Source organism: Mustela nivalis, assembly GCF_964662115.1.
Source record: "Mustela nivalis genome assembly, chromosome: 13".
NCBI lineage: Eukaryota > Metazoa > Chordata > Mammalia > Carnivora > Mustelidae > Mustela > Mustela nivalis.
Genome location: NC_139032.1, coordinates 51,397,260 through 51,417,033, shown reverse-complemented (window position 1 = coordinate 51,417,033; position 19,774 = coordinate 51,397,260). Strand labels below are relative to the sequence as shown.

At 44.8% G+C, this 19,774-nt stretch overlaps 1 protein-coding gene across 2 annotated transcripts in view; it reads right to left on the bottom strand.

Moving 5' to 3' along the window:
• Positions 1–19,774, bottom strand: part of TEK (TEK receptor tyrosine kinase) — a 95,235-nt gene that overhangs the window by 1,811 nt on the left and 73,650 nt on the right. The window contains exons 13-22 of one of the 2 annotated variants that reach the window (XM_082696759.1): positions 17,968–18,267; positions 15,781–15,935; positions 13,841–14,051; positions 11,367–11,477; positions 8,933–9,123; positions 8,271–8,384; positions 4,047–4,117; positions 2,973–3,013; positions 1,783–1,879; positions 3–102 (exon numbers count right to left, since the gene is read on the bottom strand). In XM_082696759.1, the coding sequence (XP_082552885.1) occupies positions 3–102; positions 1,783–1,879; positions 2,973–3,013; positions 4,047–4,117; positions 8,271–8,384; positions 8,933–9,123; positions 11,367–11,477; positions 13,841–14,051; positions 15,781–15,935; positions 17,968–18,267 (1,391 nt within the window). The remainder of the gene's footprint in view (positions 1–2; positions 103–1,782; positions 1,880–2,972; positions 3,014–4,046; positions 4,118–8,270; positions 8,385–8,932; positions 9,124–11,366; positions 11,478–13,840; positions 14,052–15,780; positions 15,936–17,967; positions 18,268–19,774) is intronic. The other variant, XM_082696760.1, reaches the window with a different exon arrangement.

Genomic DNA, 19,774 nt, shown 5'->3' with positions numbered 1-19,774 from the left:
ACCTTGCGTTCTTCTAACATCCTGTTCAAGGACACCAGGATCTGGGCAAAGGAGGGCCTCTCGTAGGGCTTCTCCCGCCAGCACTGTCGCATGAGGTCGTACCTGTGAACACAAAGGGTTAAGCAGTGAACTCCGTGACTCTGTCAGTCCTGGGCCTGTCCTGCTGTGGGGCAGAGAAGAGAGGGAGCCGTTTCACACGTGGGCATCTGCGCTTACGGGGGCAGCACAAAAGTAGAGCACCGGGTTTCTCTCTGGCCTCCCTCCTCGCCCCACCGGTCCCCCTTTCTTCTGTCATATAACTAGTGCCCATCCTGAGTACCATTCCTGCGGGATCTTGGTCTCAGCTCTCCTGACGGGAAAGAACTGACTCCTGCATGCATCTAGGGCAGCATTTCTCTTGGAATGCCACATCTCTCAAAATGTTAATTCTTTTTTTTTTTTTTTTAAGACTCCCAATTTTCAAGAGTAATTTGCAAGATTCTCACCTATTGTGTCTCCCTCTTAGGGAGTAGCAGAGTCAAAGCTTGAGAAGTCTTGCCCTTACAAACAAAAAAACCTGTATAACCTGACTTAACCTGGAACTTGCCCCATGTAAGAGACCATAGAATTCCTTCCCTCTTATATTACCTATTTGCATCTTGTGTGTCCCGGGAACACTGTGTGGAAGCACTGGTCTAAGGCAGTACGCTCCCCAATATGGTCAGAACCACTTGCATTAACAGGCAGATTCCTGGGACCTACCCTAGACCTAGAGAAGCAATGTCTGACTATGGACCAAAAGATCTCTCTGATGTGAGGAATCTGAGAGGCAGGCTGGGGGACTGTGGAGGGTAGGGAAGGAAAAAATGAAACAAGATGGGATTGAGAGGAAGACAAAACTTAAGAGACTCTCAATCTCACAAAACAAATTGAGGGTTGCTGGGGGGAGGGCGGTAGAGAGGGGCTGGCTGGGTGATGGACACTGGGGAGGGTATGTGCTATGGTGAGTGCTGTGAAGCGTGTAAGCCTGATGATTCACAGACCTGTACCCCTGGGGCAAATAATATATTGTATGTAAATTTTTTTTTTTTTTTTTTAAAGAAGCAATGTTGGGTAGGGCTCAAAATTTCACATAGGGAACAAATGTCTTAAGGGAAACTTACAGCCACAGAAGTCTAGCCACCTAGCATGGTCTAGGCTCATGCCTCTTGTACCAGAGACCTAAGGAATAAACGCTTTCTCAGAAAGTAACTCCGTGTGGATAATAAATTCTTTGCTGAACCTAGCGCCTTGCCCCTTCACATTAGGCCCTTCAGGCAGCAGCTCCTTCAGGGAGTTCTGGGAATGGTGGTTTCACAAAAGCTACTCATTCTTCCCTGGGGAATAATTCTGATTCCTGGAAAATGATCCTTGCAGAATCAAGATTCTGTGATTTCAAAAAAAAAAAAATCCATCTTCCTAACGTCACAGCTCTGAAATCTCTCTCTCCAAAGTTAGCCTCAAGGTTTCATACATTTATTTATGAATTTCAGGTCTTTTCTGCATTTGGGGCCTTTCCTCATTTCCACCTTCCTGATATGACTGCCTTAAATTCCTGCTGGATTTCTATTCTGATAAAGCTCTTCATCCCTGCCCACTGCACCATGCTCTGAGTTTAAGGAGCCCCCTACCCTCCTCCTCCGTTTTGGCTGTTTGGGATGGCGACGTGTGTATGAAGCAGACACCCCTTCCATGAGAGTGTGTGTGTTCAAGAAATGCGGGGGAGGTCAAGGTGAAATGGCCCCAGCCCCGAGCCTGACTTACACCTCATCATCACAGTTCAGGGGCTTCTCCAGTCTGTAGCCCTGGGGCAGCTTCTCGTAGAGCTCTGCACAGGTCATCCCGCAGTAGGGGGTGCCACCTGGAAGACAGGAAACCACATCACCCTCAGGCCCTGCTAGTTGGCACACAGGGTCTCCTGCCCCAAGCCTCTCAAGCAGAGAGACGGGGAGAAAGGGTGTGGCAAGGGAGGTGCCCACCCAGCGTGACCCTCCCGCTGAGCAAACCCACCACACAGCACAGCTGCCCAGATGCCACCAACCACGTCACAGGGCGGCCATCCCCTCGGTGGAAAGATCCAGTTCAGGGCTCACAGGGCTGTTACTCACAGGGCTATTCTCTTCCCTGAGTCAGCCCACACAACTTGTCTAGCATCCCAATGAGCGGTATCTTTTCCCTACTTGGGAGTCTGCCGTTAGATTATCCACTTCCTGTTTGATCTGTAATAGTTACTGTCCAATGATAGAAAACTTGGAAAATACAAAAAAGTAGGAAGAGAGCAAGCAATAGTGTGTATCACTCTGGTGTGGTCTTTCCAGGTTTTTCATGGGCAGTATTTACTCAACGGGGGTCCTAGTGTAAGGCAGTTGCTGGGGTTGTTTTCTTTAAAGATTTATTTATTTATTTGACAGACAGAGATCACAAGTAGGCAGAGAGGCAGGCAGAGAGAGAGAGGAGGAAGCAGGCTCCCTGCCAAGCAGAGAGCCTGATGTAGGGCTCGATCCCAGGACCCTGAGATCATGACCTGAGCGGAAGGCAGAGGCTTTAACCCACTGAGCCACCCAGGTGCCCCAGTTGCTGGGTTTTGACACACGTTTTCACAGACTATTAACTGGCCTTCGGAAAGGACTTCTCACGGCTGTGTAGCGTGCCATCTTCAAACGTGCAATAGTTCTGGGACATCTCTGCGCCCACAGACACAAGCTCTAGTGTAGCTGGCAGACACCAGGTTGTTAGTATTAGGTATGACATTAGCTACAGGACTCTCAAAAAAGAAAGACAGGAATAAGCACAGACAGAAACCTATCAAATTCTATTTCCCAGTCCTAACCGGTGGTGCCACGTAAATACAGAAATACGTAAAAATGGCACCGGTGGAATCACACAGCGAGGGGGCCCAGGAGGGCCGGCTCGGAGTGCCTGAAGTCTTGCCGTAGATGAACATGGACACTCACCTAAGGACACGATCTCCCAGAGCAGCACTCCATAGGACCACCTGCAGGGGACACAACGGGGAGTCCAATCACCGACAGACAAGCTGACACCTGCTGACAGGTTAGTTTCCTGCCTCAAAAGTCAGGGTGACGGACATTTTGCAGAAAAGGAAGTGTTAAGCGTGCGCTCTCTGGGACAGGGCCCCGTGGGGGCACATGCTTCTCCCCTCTTCGGCCAAGGTCAGGATTCTAACAGGGAAACCGCGTTAGAGCCCCCACTCGCTTCCAGCGGAGAGCACGGTGTGGTATCGGGGCGGCAGGGCCAAGTCCAAGCTGACAGACTGGAGTTAAATTCCAGCTCTACCTCCTTGGCACTCGCATGACTGGGACAAGTTGCTGAACCGCCTGAGACCTCTTCGTGTGTTCAGAAAGTGGGGACACCAGCTGCTGCCTCGGTCACAGAGAGGAAGTGAGCGAACACCCCAGAGGCACGTTGCACGCAGGGAGGACACAAGTACTCGCCAGCCCCCCGCCCTTCCCCAGGCAGAAGCTAAATTCCCTGGACAAGTCACCTCAACCCTCGAAGCCTCAGTTTCTCCTGCCGTCATTAAGGTATGGGCCAGGTGGCCGAGGTCTCGCTCCCAACCCTCCCTTCCACCGCCAGCCCGAGACTCGTCCCTGCAGGCTGCGAGCAGAGACACGCTCTCGACCCAGCCTGCCTTCTGCCCCTGCCACCTCTGACCCCAGCAGCTGGTCTGGGCTGCCCCTCCACCCCCCACCTGTATGCGGAACTCAGTCGGGGATGTGGAACCACAGGAAACCCCACACGCCCCTTGACTCTCTGGTGACTGAGAAGTCACCACTTCCCCTTGACAGGCGGAATAAAACCCACAACCTGCCCCCAATGATCTTAGACCATGAGAACAGTCTTTCTGCTCTGAGGCTGCATTTTGTAGACTATTAATTTATTTCCTGGGCTTACGGACTAGCTTTCTTCTACAGAGGAACATCATATTCCTGCCTCTCGTTAAGACCTCTGTCAAATGCTTACTTTCCTGGGGGAAAAAAAACCCTCAAAATAAAAGGCGTACTCACACATCACTGTTGGTTGTATACACACTGTAATTTAGTGACTCGATCGCCATCCAGCGCACCGGGAGCCTTCCCTGGAGAGAACAAAGTGAGATGCCACTTAGTCAAGACAGGGCCCTTGCCCAAGGCATGTAACTTGCCTGGAGCTCTGCTTCACCCAAGCCCACGGGGAACTCTACTTGGAATTCCCAGACATATGGGGTGGTAGAATCAGGAATTGCTGTTTGTGTACATGCCATGCACAAGAGCATTCTCAAATCCGAAGACATGCAAAGATTAAGCCCTGCTTACTTCAAGGAGTCCCTACAGGAGTTTTATATAAAGAAGAAGAATTGTAAGCATGGGCATGTGTATGTGTGGACGGCTGTGTGCCCTCTTGGTGAGCATTTCATTTATTCACTTTGTGGCTCTCAGAGGCTTGAAAGGGGAGGGAGGCAGAGAAACCAGGAATTAAACTGTAAGTTGGGAAAGGCTCAGGCCATGTCACGTGACCAACTGTGCCTGGAGGAGATGGGGCAGACTTTCAGACAAGGGGACCTCGGATTTGGGTCCTGTAAGATGTGTAGGTTCAGCAGGTGGCCTGGGGAGAGAAGAACATTTCAGACCAAAGGGAACAGGGCACATGCACATCAGTGGAGGAAGAAATAATTTCCTGTCAGGGCAGTTTTCACTGGGTTTGGAGTGTCATGAGGGACACTCATCTTTGGGGGCCCGGCCCTGACTCCATCCAGATTGTCCCCATTTCTTTAAGTCCAACCTGGCAAAAAGGAATGTGGACTGGACGCTGGGAAGTTTGACTTCTAGGTGTTAGTCCTAGTTTTACGTGATTTGGGGGCTGCCTTCCTAAAGACCCACCCAGAGAATCTCATGGGCCCTCCTGAGAGATGGCTGCCTCCCTTCCAGGGTTTTGTCCAAGCTCCAACAGTGGTGTTTCAGCCCACAGTAGCCAAGAAGTGGGGCAACAACCAGCACTATGTGTGTGTGTGTGGGAGGGGGGGGTCTTTTCAGCCCCCCTGAAACAGGAGCAGATATTCTCCCAGACCAACCATCCTGAGACCAGCTATGCCCTGGACCGCAAAAACTATTCCTGAACATGCCCTTGTCTCCTAGATCTTTGTGAAGTAGTGATATTCTGAAGCTCTTTCTAATCGTAAGTCCTGATTGCTACCTTACAGGTCAGTTACAAAACTGTCTCTTCTTAAACCCACTTCTTCAATGTATCCTCAACATTCATACCTCCCTCCACTCCATGCCCACCACTCCCCACCGCCGATCTCTTATTCTAGGTGCTTCTTCCCCTCCACAGGAATGGAAGGTATCATCGACATTTTCTGTCTTGTCTTTGCTTCTAGGTACCTGCTAGCTTCTGATCTCACACCTCCCAATGACTAATTTCCATGTTCACTTTTTTATTTTTCTCATTTGACATCTTTTGGATCTTTCCACTTCCACCTGTTCCCCTTGCGTTCTCTCCATGATTTAGGCCACCATCACCTCTTACCTGAGGACAACCTCTTAACTGACCTTCCTGCTTCAGAGTTTACTCCCTAAGGATCAGTCCTCCTCACCATGGCCAGACCGACTTGAAATGGCAAATCCAGCCACATGGTTCCTTTTCTTAAAGTTCTTCAATGTCCCTTATGGTCCCAAGATCTCAAGTCCCTAACTGAATCCAAAATGTTTTAGCTGGAAATCAAGAATCTACAAGAAGACGTTATAACCCCTTCCTCCTCCCACCCTAAATTTTAACTCTCTTTCTTTGCATTACATTCCAGACACACTGACTTACGTGACCTGAATGTTTGCCTCTAAGTTTTTATATAGACTGTACCCTCCAGGTGATCCAATTCATTCCTGTGTCTCCAATATCTATTTAACATTTGTAAAACCCAGGAGCTGGCCTCCTCCAGGGAGCCCTCATGACTCCACACGGGCTCAGTTCAGTGTGTGTTCCTCCTCTGTGCCCTCCTGGCCCTTGGCACTCACCAATTGTTAACAATCGTTCATTGTTTGTCCGAGCTCTTTAGAAGTTGAGACTAGCTCAATTTATGTTACCCCAAAATCTAGCACAGGCATGAAACATTGTAGTCATAAATAAATCGATGATGAGGGGATGGATCTATCCATGATAATAAAAAGCCCCAAATCACTTAGTATGTTGGCTTCCAGCACTTCCAATATTAGCATCACCTGGGGGACTTAAAAAAACAGAAACTGATGTAGGAGCCTCATTCCAAGGCAGCTGAATCATAGTATCTCAGCCATAGGACTCCGCATCTGTACTTTTTGAAAGCTTCCCAGAAATTCTGGAGTGCAAGGAGTGGAAAATCGTGTTTTTAAACGGTAGGCCAGGGAAGGCAGCCACTCTGCCCTCTGGTGGTCACTCACCACACTACACCCTTCTTGCCGGGAGCCGGCTTCTCTCCATTCCCTCATCTTTCCTCAGCCTGGGCTGTCCCTGTGTCATTCCTCCCAGACCTGGTGCTGCCACAACACTTCACCCAGCTGCTAGCAGACAGAATTAAGTTCTGACCTACCTAAGTGTTCTAACCCTCTAAACATTTTCCCCAAACTTTCCAAGACTGCTGAAATCCCTGCCCTTTATGAAATGCCAAGCAAAGCAGCATTTTTTCTTAGGAATCGGAGGGCAGGATTCAGATAAAATGTGTAGGTTGTGGCGTAAACTGTGTTAGTGCCTCTACCCCATCACTCAGAGCACCACAGCCCCCCAGATGCCAGAGAGAAGCAAGGAGAGGAGCTCTGTGAAGGAGAGCTCAAGCTTCAGGTGGCCCAGGAGGAGCAGGGACAGTGGGAGTAAATGGGTGAGGGGCGGGTCCTGGCTCTTTTAGACAAGCCCAGTCCCTCTGCAGAGAAACATTGCCTGTTTGGGGTCAGGCAAATTCAGAAAAACAGAAAAGAACAAGAGAAAAAAGTATTACACGGAAGCCAGCCCTCAAGGAGGCGGCTAGGGCTTCTGAAAGCATTGCCATCGATGAGCACCTGGAGTCCCACTGGTTGTGTGTGATGGTGCCTACAGGCCGAAGGGGTCCCACTTCAAACCCCCCATCCAAAAAGGGACTGGAAAGATCCAAAACGGTCATGTTCACCGGGATGGTAACCATATAAAAATATGTATGTTTGTGGAAGGCAATAAGTAAAGGAAAAATAAAAACGGGTCAAGGGGGTGAACAATGGGTCATTTCCTCTTCAAAACATTCTTGAATATTGTTATCTTGTCAGTAACTAAAATAAGTATATTGCGAAAAACAAGAAACAAACAAACAAACAAAAACCTGAATAAGAGGATAAATACAGAAGCTTGAGCCTGGCGAGACACCCTGTTACCCACAAACATAAAGGGACCGTGTGAAAACTGCCATCGTCACAGGGAAGCGGAGCCCGAGCAATGTCCATCAGCCCTCGGGAAGGGGGAGCCGTGCCACTGGGGTAGAGCCACCAAACACATGTGACGACTACAGGATTTGTCAGTGCCAAGGTCCTGCACTCTCCCAGCCATGTAGGGAAAGCAAGGGCGGCGCCATGTTGACACCCAGCTCTCACGTCTCGGGGGGGGGGGGCATTTCTGGGGCGTTATGATTTATACTGGGCCACAAAAGCAGAAGGAGTCCAGCTTCTCTCCTGCTGTGGGGACGTTCTCTGGGATCTTGTACATCAAGATTAAATATCACTATCTGGGAGAGGAGGTATCATCAGGCGTATGTGGATTCGATGTGGGCTTGGAGAGACAGTGGAGAACTTGTGATGAAGAGGCTTTAGAAGTTATGAATTTCTCTCCAGGGCCTCCTTGTGATTTAGGAACCTCATTAATTTATTTCCTTTATATTTGGAAAGTATGTTAAATGCTTTTTTTTGCCCTTCCTATGCTTGCTGTACATGAACGGGGGTTGAGGGAGCTCCTCAGAGGTTTCGGGGTGAGACACTTAAGGGTCTGGCCTAGAAGCAGACCAGAGCTCCTACACCATGAGACTTGCATATACCATCCCTTGGCCACATGTGATGGTAGCTTTTCACTGGTAAATGTGGAGCCTTCAGGCATTTTGGGAATCAAAACTCTGAAGGGATGTTTTCTGGGCCAGGGCACTAACTCCTAGGGTACACAACCAGGTGCCCGAGTCACCAAAGAATGGAGGTATTCCAAGAGAAGGGCCATCGTGGGAGGGAGGGGCCCTGGGGAGGACATTCTCTGTGTCTGTGCTCTGAACTTACCATCGTCTTTTTCACATACACTTCTTGACCTCGGGACAATCCAAAATCTGCTATTTTGGCTACATAGTTTTCACCAACTAAAATGTTCCTGGCAGCCAGATCCCTGTGGATAAACTGAAATTTTAAAAAACATCATGTATTTTCAGCATTTTTGCTTGTTCGCTTCATTCTGCTGGCACAGAGCCACTGGGGGCAAGAACTCTGGGAAATAGAGAAGTGAGGAATCCAAGTCCCTTAAACATCCCCCTCCAAAATCCTCAGTGGGTTCTGCCAAGTGACCTGCCATGTCTTGGGAAGCATTTCATGGGGGAAAAGAAAGAAAGAAAGAAAAAGAAAAAAGAAAGAAAAGAAACCCAAGTCACTAAATCTTCCTGTTGCCAGGTAAGTCCTCTGCCCCTGCGCATCGTTTGGACCCAGGAGAAGCTACAATGGGTAAGGGTACCTCACCAATGCATATGCCAACCTTCACTAAATACAGGTATTGCCAGTGTTCAGCCTTAACCTCTATACAAATAGAACAGTAACGAAGACATGAAAATTAGGGAGATTCTAAGGGGAATTACTGGGGAAGAGGAATTGAAAAATGCATAGATTTAACTCAACTCTAATTCTGGAGAGAATTCTAAAGGAAAGATGTCCAAAGCAAGGTCCTTACAACAAACCTGTTTTTGGCTCAAGTAGTCCATACCCCGGGCCACGTCTGCCGCAAAATGGAGGAGCTGCTGGGAGGACAGCGTGGAGGCGGTGCTGTTGGCGATGGCAAAGGCTGGATCGGTCTCCAGCACTCGGCTCTTGCGCAGGAAGTCCAGGAGGTTTCCATGGGGGGCGTATTCGATGGCCAGGTACAGGTAGCCTGTGGGGAAAGGGAGACACATCACCTTCTCAGCAGCTGTGAAATTTCTGAGATGGGCTATGGTCCTGGGAACTGCTTATAAAACTCGGTATCTGAAAGCAACAGGTCTAGCAGTACCAACCTTGGGAACGCTGGCGACAGGAGGAAGAGAAGTTCCATGCTCCTGCCTTGCTTAAAGGGCACCATGCTTGAACCCGGGGTCCCCTCTCTGCCACACCCCTCCCTCCTGCTGCCAGTGGACTAACATGGAAGCTTCCTGAATGCTTTCACCCTCTCAGTAAGAAGAGCAGAATGAAATGAACGTGTTTCCCTTCAGAAGCTCTAGGACAGCAGGTGCATGTCAGCTTTTTTTTTTTTTTTTTTTTTGTCAATATTGATGGAGAACTAATATGAACCAGGCATGTTATTCCATTTAGTCTCTAACTTTTCTTGAGATTATTTTTTAAAAAGGAAAAGATTCCGTATCCGTGGCAGAAGGACCCACACCAGGTAACATTCTCTCTCCTGCTTCTACTCCTCCCTGGAAGTTCGTCCTCGGTCAATGTATTGCTGATTAGCTCACTGGTCAGCACAGTCTAATGTCAGAGGCTGCATCTTGCTTAGAGAGATGAGAAAACTCAAACTTTTAGAGACAAATAAAACAATAGATCCTCGAACAAATTATGGTCCATTGTCTTGGTTTTATTCCAAATTGTTTAATAAAATTACTTACTTCCATAAAAATGTTGATCTCTAGAGTCAATGAAAAGTAGACTGATTTTACTGTCTTTTAGAGGTAAATTTTTTTGGTATAACATTTTTTAAATTTAAAATGTCAAGTGATTGTAAACTTCAATGCCATTCTAAGACATTGAAATTCTGGCCAAAAAAAAAAAAAAGTCTAACACTGTACCATGTTACACTGTAAGTCAAGATACACCTCAATGCTTTCTCACTTCCTTACTGAACTACAAATTTTAAGAGCCAACAAGTTATGGGCTAAGGTGATGATAGAGGAAAAATTTGGAAGATACATATTTTTCTGTTGATGGTGGTTACTTTTTTTTTTTAACTTTTCATTTACTGTTGTCCCATGCTGATTACTCTTTTCAGGAAATAGCTCAAAAATAAATGTCATTACTTCATTATCTAACCTAAGGGACATGATCTGGCTTTCAGAATTACACCCTTATTGGATCACAGAATGATATATTGTTTGAAGTCCCAGTATTTTTAGTTTAATAAATTGAGGAAGAGGAAGTAGTCTCTTTTCTATTGTTGCTGTTTGTGCTGCAAAGTCAACAAGAGGTTGTCAAGTTTGTAAATAATTGCTGTGTGGGGCTTTTTTGTGGACATGAATTTTTCCATGAGAAATTAAGTGAAAGCATTCCTGTAGAACTAGAAACCCAGGTAGCCTGGAGACGTAAACTCATGGAAGTACTCAGTAATATCTGAATTGATAATATACTTTGAAGGATGCCTGGGTGGCTCCGTGGGTTAAAGCCTCTCCTTCGGCTCAGGTCACGGTCTCAGGGTCCTGGGATCGAGCCCCACATCGGGCTCTCTGTTCAGTGGGGAGGCTGCTTCCTCCTCTCTTTCTGCCTGCTGCTTTGCCTACTTGTGAACTTTCTCTGTGTGTCAAATAAATAAATAAAATCTTAAAAAAAACCAATAATATAAGTTAACTTTAAGAGTGTTACATCGGGTAGTTGTAAAGCTCCACCATAATTGTACCAGTAATGGTTTTGGAAAAAAATAAAGCTCAATCAGATATAAGATTATTGTTCTTATTTCATCCTAATCATCACCAATGCTTTCATATTACAGTTGATTATTGGCATTCATGGATTTCACATTCAGAATATCAGTGTCTTGGGTTTGGAGGGAAAAAGGTAAGCAATTAAGAAGAGCCAAAGCACTTCTCTCTTCCTGATGCTGAAGACTTTCCCAATCTACCTAAGCAACAGCAGCCGAGGAAACCTCTGGGTCAGCAAAGATGGGAGTTTGCAGCAACCATGGGAACGTCTGGGCAGTAATGATGAACCACATCGGAGGGCAAAAGATCCAACCTTGAGACCTACCTCCAGAAAGTTGTCAAACCTCAGCACAGTTTATAAATGGGACTAGACATTCTGATGGAAACTGCAACTTTTTTTTAAAAAGGTAACATTCTTAAGATTATTATCTTTACTGATTTTAATATGGACTGTGCCTGTTTCAAAAGAAAAAATTCTGTCAGGAAAGATAGGAAAAGCGCATCTTACCACGATGTTCACACGCCCCCAAGAGATTGATGATGTTTGGGTGGTGGCCAAGTTTACAGAGAACCTCCAGTTCCCCAGCAAAGTCCCTGTGGTCATCTTTGGAGGCATATTCTGGGAAAAAAGTCAAGATTTGTGATTCCCTCTCTGTTAGAGCTCTTTGGAAACAGCTGTCCTGTCCTGCTCCCCTCAGAGGACCTTCAGAGTCACCATCAGCTCTAGAAAACTGTACAGAAACCAGAGATTACTCTAGGAAGAGTACTTGGAACTGCTGACACCTTGGGCTGACAGTTCTTTGTTGTTGGGAGCTGTCCTGTGCACAATAGGATGTTTGGCAGCACATCTGGCTTCTCCCACTAGATACCAGCAACCCAGCCAAAAATGTATCCAGGTACTGATGAATGTTCCCCCAAAAGGCAAAACCACCCCTGCTTGAGAACCACTGCTTTACACTTTTCCTCGTTTCGACTCTCAAAGACCCCATGAAATGACTTGTAGCGACAGAGTGGCCTCCACTTTAGACTCTACCTGTTCTAGCTGAAGCCGCTGTCCAGCAATAAATATGCTGAGCAGGAGAACCAGTTTCAGAGCAACAACACAAGGAATGCAGACACCTTGCTTTATTACCATCATTTTAACTTGCTTTTCCACAAAGCAGTCCTGCTAAAATAGAAACTCAGATCCCACAGTATTTTTATGGAAGTGCTTAGTGGTCAGGAAACTAGTCTTTTCGTCCTGTCTTTCCCTTAGCATTTGGTCAGAAGGATCTCCAGGACCAACCAGGCTGAAGGGAAGGCGCTCTCTGGTTGTTGCACAAACCGATCAGCCTTGGTCAGTGACAAAGCACTCGTGCTGCTTTTTGAAAAATAGCATTGCATAGGAAAGGTGGGAAAAGGGGGACTGTTGGGTGCTGGTGGCCCTGTGCTGGCCTGAATGTGCTTGGAAATTACAGGAATGTTTCACAGGGGCTAAGGGTACCCATAAAACTAGCTAGTAGGCAATCCCAGGCCAGATACACTGTTCTTACCACAAGAAGCCCGAGGGTCAATGCCTTGGGAGCATTTTTAAAATGAAGTTCTTTATAAGCAAGTTGTCTCTCTACTTTGGTCATTGTCCTCTGAATGCATCACTCTTCCTATAGATAATTTCTGCCTTGATGCCCCATTTAAGCTATTTCACTCGGGCATGAGACAATCAGGCTCAGTTCAGATTTTAAAAGCCTGGTTTTTACAAGATTCTATACCCTGTTCCCTCATTCGGTCCTTACTGTACCCCCAAACTCCCCATGACTAATGTAGCAAAATGGAAAAGAAATTTATGGATGCTAAGCAAGATTGTGCGTGTGTGTGTGTGCGTGTGTGTGTGTGTTTGAAACATACTACTATCCCTAAGCACAGACACCATTTTATTTATTTTATTTCTTTTCTGTCAACACTGCAAAAAGTAGCAATGACATAATGAGATTTAGGGTTAATTCCAACTTTAGGTTCCATATTGTCGTCAAAAAGGAAAACCTAGCAGCAGCCTTAGAGAGCCCGCTTTGTGAAGGTGACAAACAACAACAGTTCATGACATTCCTGCTCTAATTCATGGCTTTCCAAGGCCGGATGCTATACAAACAACACCGTGGCTTCCTAGTCAAGCCACGTGTAAACTCCTCACAACAAGAGAACACAGCCAGGACCGCCAGTGAGCTGGTCAGTCTGCTTTCTCACAGGACGTATATTAGCCATCTTGGTAAGTGGGTAAGCACCAAGCAGTCCTGAGATGAACACAACTGGAAAAGATGTAGTTCTTCTGACCTTAGTTTGGTAGCTTTCAAACTTGAGCATACAGAAGGATCACAGAGCACACATGTTAAGAACACAGATTCTCATGTATCCCCCCCCCACCAAGAAATTCACCTACACTAGACCCAACAGAGAGGCCAAGAAGATGAATTTCTAACAATGTCTCCAGGAGCTCTGTTGCAGATCATCCACGAAGACAGTAGTTTGCAAAGTGTGATCTCCAAACCCTGGCATTAGCATCACCTGTGAGCTAATTAGAAATGCAAATCCTCTGGCTCCGCCCCAGACTTGCTGAATCAGAAACCAGGATGGACCCCAACAGTTTGTTTTTAACAAGCCTTCCAGGTGATTCAGATACTCACTCCACTCTGAGAGCCACTGCATCAAGAGAAACAACAGCGTTCCCCTGAAGTTAGCCATGTGTGACAGAGAACTATCTATATTGTCACATCCCAATGATTCGAGACAGTGGCATGTAAACAGCTCATGCCTTCATGTTTTTGGCCTGGCCCTATCACCGGCTGACCTCAAAGGAACTACCACCTGCCATTGTTCAGAACAGCTATATTTGACATCATGCCAATTTTCTGTTTAAATAATTTAAGACCATAGCGGAAAGATTTGACAGGAAGTGAAGTTTTCTCCCCGCCCTAGTGAAATGCTGACTTGATCTGGTCAAGCACTGACCTTTCATCCTCTTGATGGCAGCATCCATCCGTAACCCATCCTTCTTGATGCGCGCCTTAAGAACCTGGCCAAAATTACCCTCCCCGATCACATCTTGAAATTTGATGTCATTCCAGTCAAGCACTGGATAAATTGTAGGATCCGGGTTGTTTTTGGCCTTCCTGTTCAGGGCCAGAGTTCCTGAGTTGAACTGCACAGCTGGTTCTTCCCTCTGGAGAAATAATTTTTTCATGGTTTAGTGTCAGGATTTTTCATAATTCTAATGAACTTAAATATTCCTGGTTTGTATCCATACCAGGTAAAAGAAGAAACTGTCTAATTCTAAAATGCAGATGGAAATAGGTTTCATCTAACAGGCTGTCTAAAGGGCTGCATGAGGTAATTCCAGGGCTCAGGTGGAAGGCATGCTGCAATCGATTAACAATGTCTGCAGAGCACAAGGCAAAGGGGAATAACAGCAAGTATGCCACAGGATGGCGCATCCCTGAGTTAGTCACACTTGAGTTTCTGCTGAGCTGGGAAACGAACAGGTGTTCGGTTCTGGTTTGGAAAAGAACTCAGAGATCCTGTCTGGGGCAGTAACAGGCCATGCATTGCTAAGAGCTTTCCTTGCATTATCTTGGTCCATTATTGACTCTTACTTTCTCTGACTTATCCTAAACCTTTGAACATCTCAAGCCCACTCTGGAGCAGACTCTGGCTCCAGGATGACAGAGGCATATAGTAAAGCCCAACATAGCATAAACCCTTTTCTCCTGAGTTTGATAGACATATCAGGACAAAGCAGTGGGACCATGAGCAGCTCCAGCATTCCCAGCCCCCTTGCTAGTTTTTCTTCTCCAGAGATAGCCTGAGTTGAGTCACTTCTGGCATGGAGTCAGATAACAAAGCTCCCCTTATCCTCCAAGGAGGGGACTCTCAGGGATTTGTGGACAGGAAGCTGCACCTCATCTGGAATGTGTAATTGTACCCAATGTTTCAAACATGGAATTGATAAAGTCAGGTACAAATTCATTTTACAGAATTTGAAACCACAAACCAGTTTCTAGTTTGAAACTACAAACTAGAAAAACGTTCTAGTTTTAGAAAAACATTCAGGCTATAGCATACCAAAGAAATCAAACTGGGTGTATACTGGTCAGGAATGATTTTGTAAGCCTTGGTTACTGGTCAAAATTTCTAGATGAAAGAATGGGGCTGTGCCAGGTATTATAAACTATGGCTGCAGACTGATGGGTACACAAGAATGGAGAGACACATGTGAACATAAAAATTTACATATATTACACATATATGTGAGCAATAATAAGGTTGGGAGATATTAGAAGAATTAAATATGAACTGGAAATAGGAAATGTGGGGAAAATTTGTCTAGCACAATACATCGTTACCCATCACACTGAGGTCTGGTTATGTTCATGTCCTTCCTTACTAACATCATTCCATTCTTCATATTGCAAGACTGGTCCTCCTGGTGACTCATCACTATGATGATAATACATATCATTTCGGCAGGGCAATAGTTCTGTTTTAGCCCTGGTTTCCTAAATAATTATTAAGAGCAAACTTTCCACTCTCAAATTCATTCCAGTTTGGACAACAAATTACATGGTCATGTTGTTTATCTCCCATTTCATAATGGAAGTCAAAGAGAAGATGAGACCTGCCTAAGGGAAATATTTGCTTTACAAGTAAATTTCCTGGTCCACATCTTTTTTTTTTTTTTTTTTTTTTTTTTTAAAGTGGGCCCCACACCTAACGTGGAGCCCACCATGAGGCTTGAACTCACAACATTGAGATCAGGACCTGAGCTGAAATCAAGAGTCAATTGTTAAACCAAGTGAGCCACCCAGGTACTCCTCCTGGTCCACATCTTTAAATGAGGATTATGAATACATGCAGACTTGTACTTATTAGCTAGTAGGAAGATGAGGCACTACCACGTTTTGGAAAGCTTGGGCCATTCTCCTTTGGACATTTGCCCTCTTCAATTGCAACATGATCAGGAAGGCCAACAGCACCGTCAGGCAAGTCATTCCCGCCGAGCCAAGGATGGCTATAAGCAGCATCTTCCCACCTCCAAGGTCTGCCGGTGCTGCACAGAACACAGGAGAAGCAGCAGGTTTAGTTTAGGAGAGAGAAACCAAGACCATCCTTGGGCAACACCATGGTACAATGGATATGTAATGGCAGCCCTGGCTCTGCCAACTAATTGTTACGAGACGTTCAGCTACTCATTTATGTGTTCTGAAACTCAATGGAGAGGAGTCTGACTCACAGGACTATCATAAGACCTAAAAAAAGAAAGGGAAAAGTGCTAAGCATTAGTTATTACCATTTGTCCCACTTTTACTTCCAAGTAAAGGCCCAAGCAGTAGCGCATAATCAAGTAGCAGCAAGAAAGACTAACTAGATATAAAACTTTGGGAAGGTGGCTAAACGTCCCTGCACAACTTCCCTAACTAGAAAAGCTCTCAAGTCTTAAGTTGCTGAATTTAAATCTGTAAGTTATCTTGCCTTTTTTTTTTTTTTTTTTTTTGCTTGTTTAAAGCCTGATAGAGAAAACCCAAGAATGACATTGGGAGAATGAAGGAAAAGAGGAGGAGAAGGAGGGAAAGACAGAAAACTCATTAAATTAGGGCTTAAGTAAAAATCAACTGTTAAAGATTCTGCATTAACCCATTTTTCCCTTTATTTAAACAAAAAAAATTAAATGCAATACATTTTCTGAAAAACAGTATGTAGAGCAAGACCCTATGTTCTTACAAGTACTCTTGTGATTACCTCTTTCCTTCCTTATCTCTCTAAGCATGGGTACATAAAGACACATCTGGAACAGAATGGTGAGGATTTTGTTGCTTTGTTATGCCTTGTTTTTAATTTTTCTGTTTGTATTTTATGTATAGCTTGGATTTAGGGCCTGTATACATTGTACCAAAGCACAAATAATTGTAAAAATTAGGCATTAATTAAGGGTGTCACCTGAAAACTGCAACTCTCTATAACTGGCAGACTCCTCATTCCTTGGACATTTCAAAAATATTCCAAAGAATCAGTCCTGAAAATATGGCATGGTTCCTTTTATTTCTTAAGTAACCCTCAAAAACCAAGAAGTTTTTACTACCAGAAGATTTTCTGTAAAAATAAACTCTAGCCCAGATTATAAATCTGCAAAACTCTCCATCTAACCTCACTCTGTGTTCCCCTGCACACGTTGCCGAGGGCTGGCAGGCGCCACTGCAGACAGAGTTCAAAGGGAAGGTGCTCTGGTCCCTTATCCACTTAACTACATTCAACTGGCACTATCAGCCATAAACACAGAGCATCGTGTGCCTGGCACTCTGAAAGACCTCCAGCTATCTCAAAAAGCTTACTCTCACTGGAATGGGGGTTAGTGGTGGACATGGAGACATCATAATTTGGATCCACAAAGTAAAAACAAAACAAAACAAAATCAACCAACCAACCAACCAACAAAAAAACCCAACTTGGAAGAGCATAGTGTCCTCAAAGCTAAAAGAGGAGTTCATTTGAGAAAGAATGGAGTTGATTCCTGGTACCTCCCACTGAAACACCCACACAGGCCTGCCTTCACTAAGCAGGTTCTATGTTCTTTTTCCGTGGAATGAAATTCATATTCCACAGAGCCTCCATTCCTGGATGGGGAGTGTTGATGGGCTGATTTAGGCTTAACAAAAGAAAATGGATCAACAGGGTATCCCTCCCAGGGGCATTTTCATTTTAAGAACCTATCTAGAGGGGTGCCTGGCTGGCTCAGTGGATTAAAGCCTCTGCCTTTGGCTCAGGTCATGATCTCAGGGTCCTGGGATCGAGTTCCACATCGGGCTCTCTGCTCAGCGGGGAGCCTGCTTCTTCCTCCTCCTCTGCCTGCCTCTCTGCCTACTTGTGATCTCTCTCTCTCTAATAAATTTTTAAAAATCTTTAAAAATAAAAAAATAAAAATAATAATTAAAAAAATAACCTATCTAGAGATGGTGAAGCCTATTTGGACAAATGAATTATGTCACATCACATACATATGAGGTCAATATCTTAATTAAGATAATGGGGCTTTTCTGATACTCTCTAGAAACAATCCTAGGTAAATACCTGTCCACTCTACCAACCTTGAGATTTAGAAAGGGTCATCAGTTCATGAGAAAAGGTTGGGTTGCTTGACCCTATGTTGTTTTCTGCAAAAATGTCCACCTGGTAAGCTGTTTCAGGCTCTAGGCCCTTGAGCTGATACTGGGTAATGGTGGCATTCTTGATCTTCACATCAATGTGCTGGTCTTCATTCTTGCCCTGAACCTTGTAACGGATGATAATAGAAGAAATAGAATAGCCATCCAAGATTGTCCAAGAGATCATGGCTGTGGAGTCTGTGATGTTAGAAATTCTGATATTTTCTGGTTGAGGAGGGAGAACTGGAAATTAAAAAAAAAAAAAAATTCACTTAAGTTACGCTACCATCTCTTAGATTACTATGCTTTTAATGGATACTTACTGTCAGCACATAAACCAAGAAGGGCAAATAGGTGTTTTCTTGGGTAGTAATTTCAATCAACTGGAAGTGGACTCCATGAAGACTTGACAAAATGGCACAAGACAGGAAAATGGCAACACGTATTTCATCATATGTTTTCTCATCCTTGCATTAAATTAAGATATCAAATTCTGTTACAACTAGTAGAAATTGGGCAAAGTGTATGAACAAATTCATCAAAAAGCAGAAATCCATATGCCAAAGAAAAGATACTCCACGTTGCTAATTATCAAGAAAATGAAAATTGAATTTAACAGTGGGGTACCATTTTTTACCTTTGAGATTATGAAAAATAAGAAGATCTCCACCATCAAGTAATAGAGATATAGGGAAAAGATATATGAACAGAGATGGATGTAGGGAAAATGATACTCTCATAGACTCCTGGACATTGTACACATTGAATGAGAAACACTGCCCATCAGTTCTACTTCTGGACATATTCTCTAGGACAGCTCTCACATCTATGCACCTGGAGACATGTGTAAGGATGCTCATTGCACTTTTGTTTGGGATAGTTTAAAAAAAACGGGGGGAGAACATGGTACACAAAGGAAACAACCTAAATGTCCACCTCAGAGAGAACGGGGAAATAAGACCATATAGTCAGAACATAGAATGTTATGCAGAAATTTTAAAAGTATATGTCAGATCTAAACAATGAACATGGATAAGATAGAAATCATAGTGTTAATTCAAAAAAGCAAAATGAAGAACAGTACGTATGCCAATGTGCACTTATGGATGAATCTAACATATCGAGCTGATTCAACCTTGAATGGAAAGATACACAGCCAACTCATAACTGGATTGTCTCCGGGGAGTCAGCCATCAAATGAGAGTAGGGAGGACAGGCCAAGGGCCCTGTGATCTGTATTGTGCTTTTACTTCCACAAATCAACAAAAGAGCTGAAAACAAGCATGACAAAATAGTAACAGTTGTTAATTCTGGGTGGTAGGAATGTGGGTGTTTGTTGAATTACTCTTGGAGTATTCTGTAAATTTCACGAATTTTTAAAAAGTGATGAAGAATCCCTGAATGCCACCATAACAGGTGAGACTTCCACATGTCACTGATACAGGAGAGTGGTTGGAGGAACACAGAGCCCATTTCTACACCTGGTATTGAGCAAGTGGAGATAGGCAGCTGCAGAGGGGAACCTCAGACATCGGGTGTTGGCAAGGGACCCCATGATCCTAACCTAAAGATAGTCCGTGTGGCCAAGACATATTTTATCTTTCCAAGGACTCCAAAATACACAGACACAGTTCTAATGCAGTGACGCAAAACAGAACTCCTTGCTTAATGATGAAAAACTTTCAATACTACCAAGAAACCCAAGAAGTTCCAGCCATAAATTTTAAATGACCAATCTGAAATAGAGGAA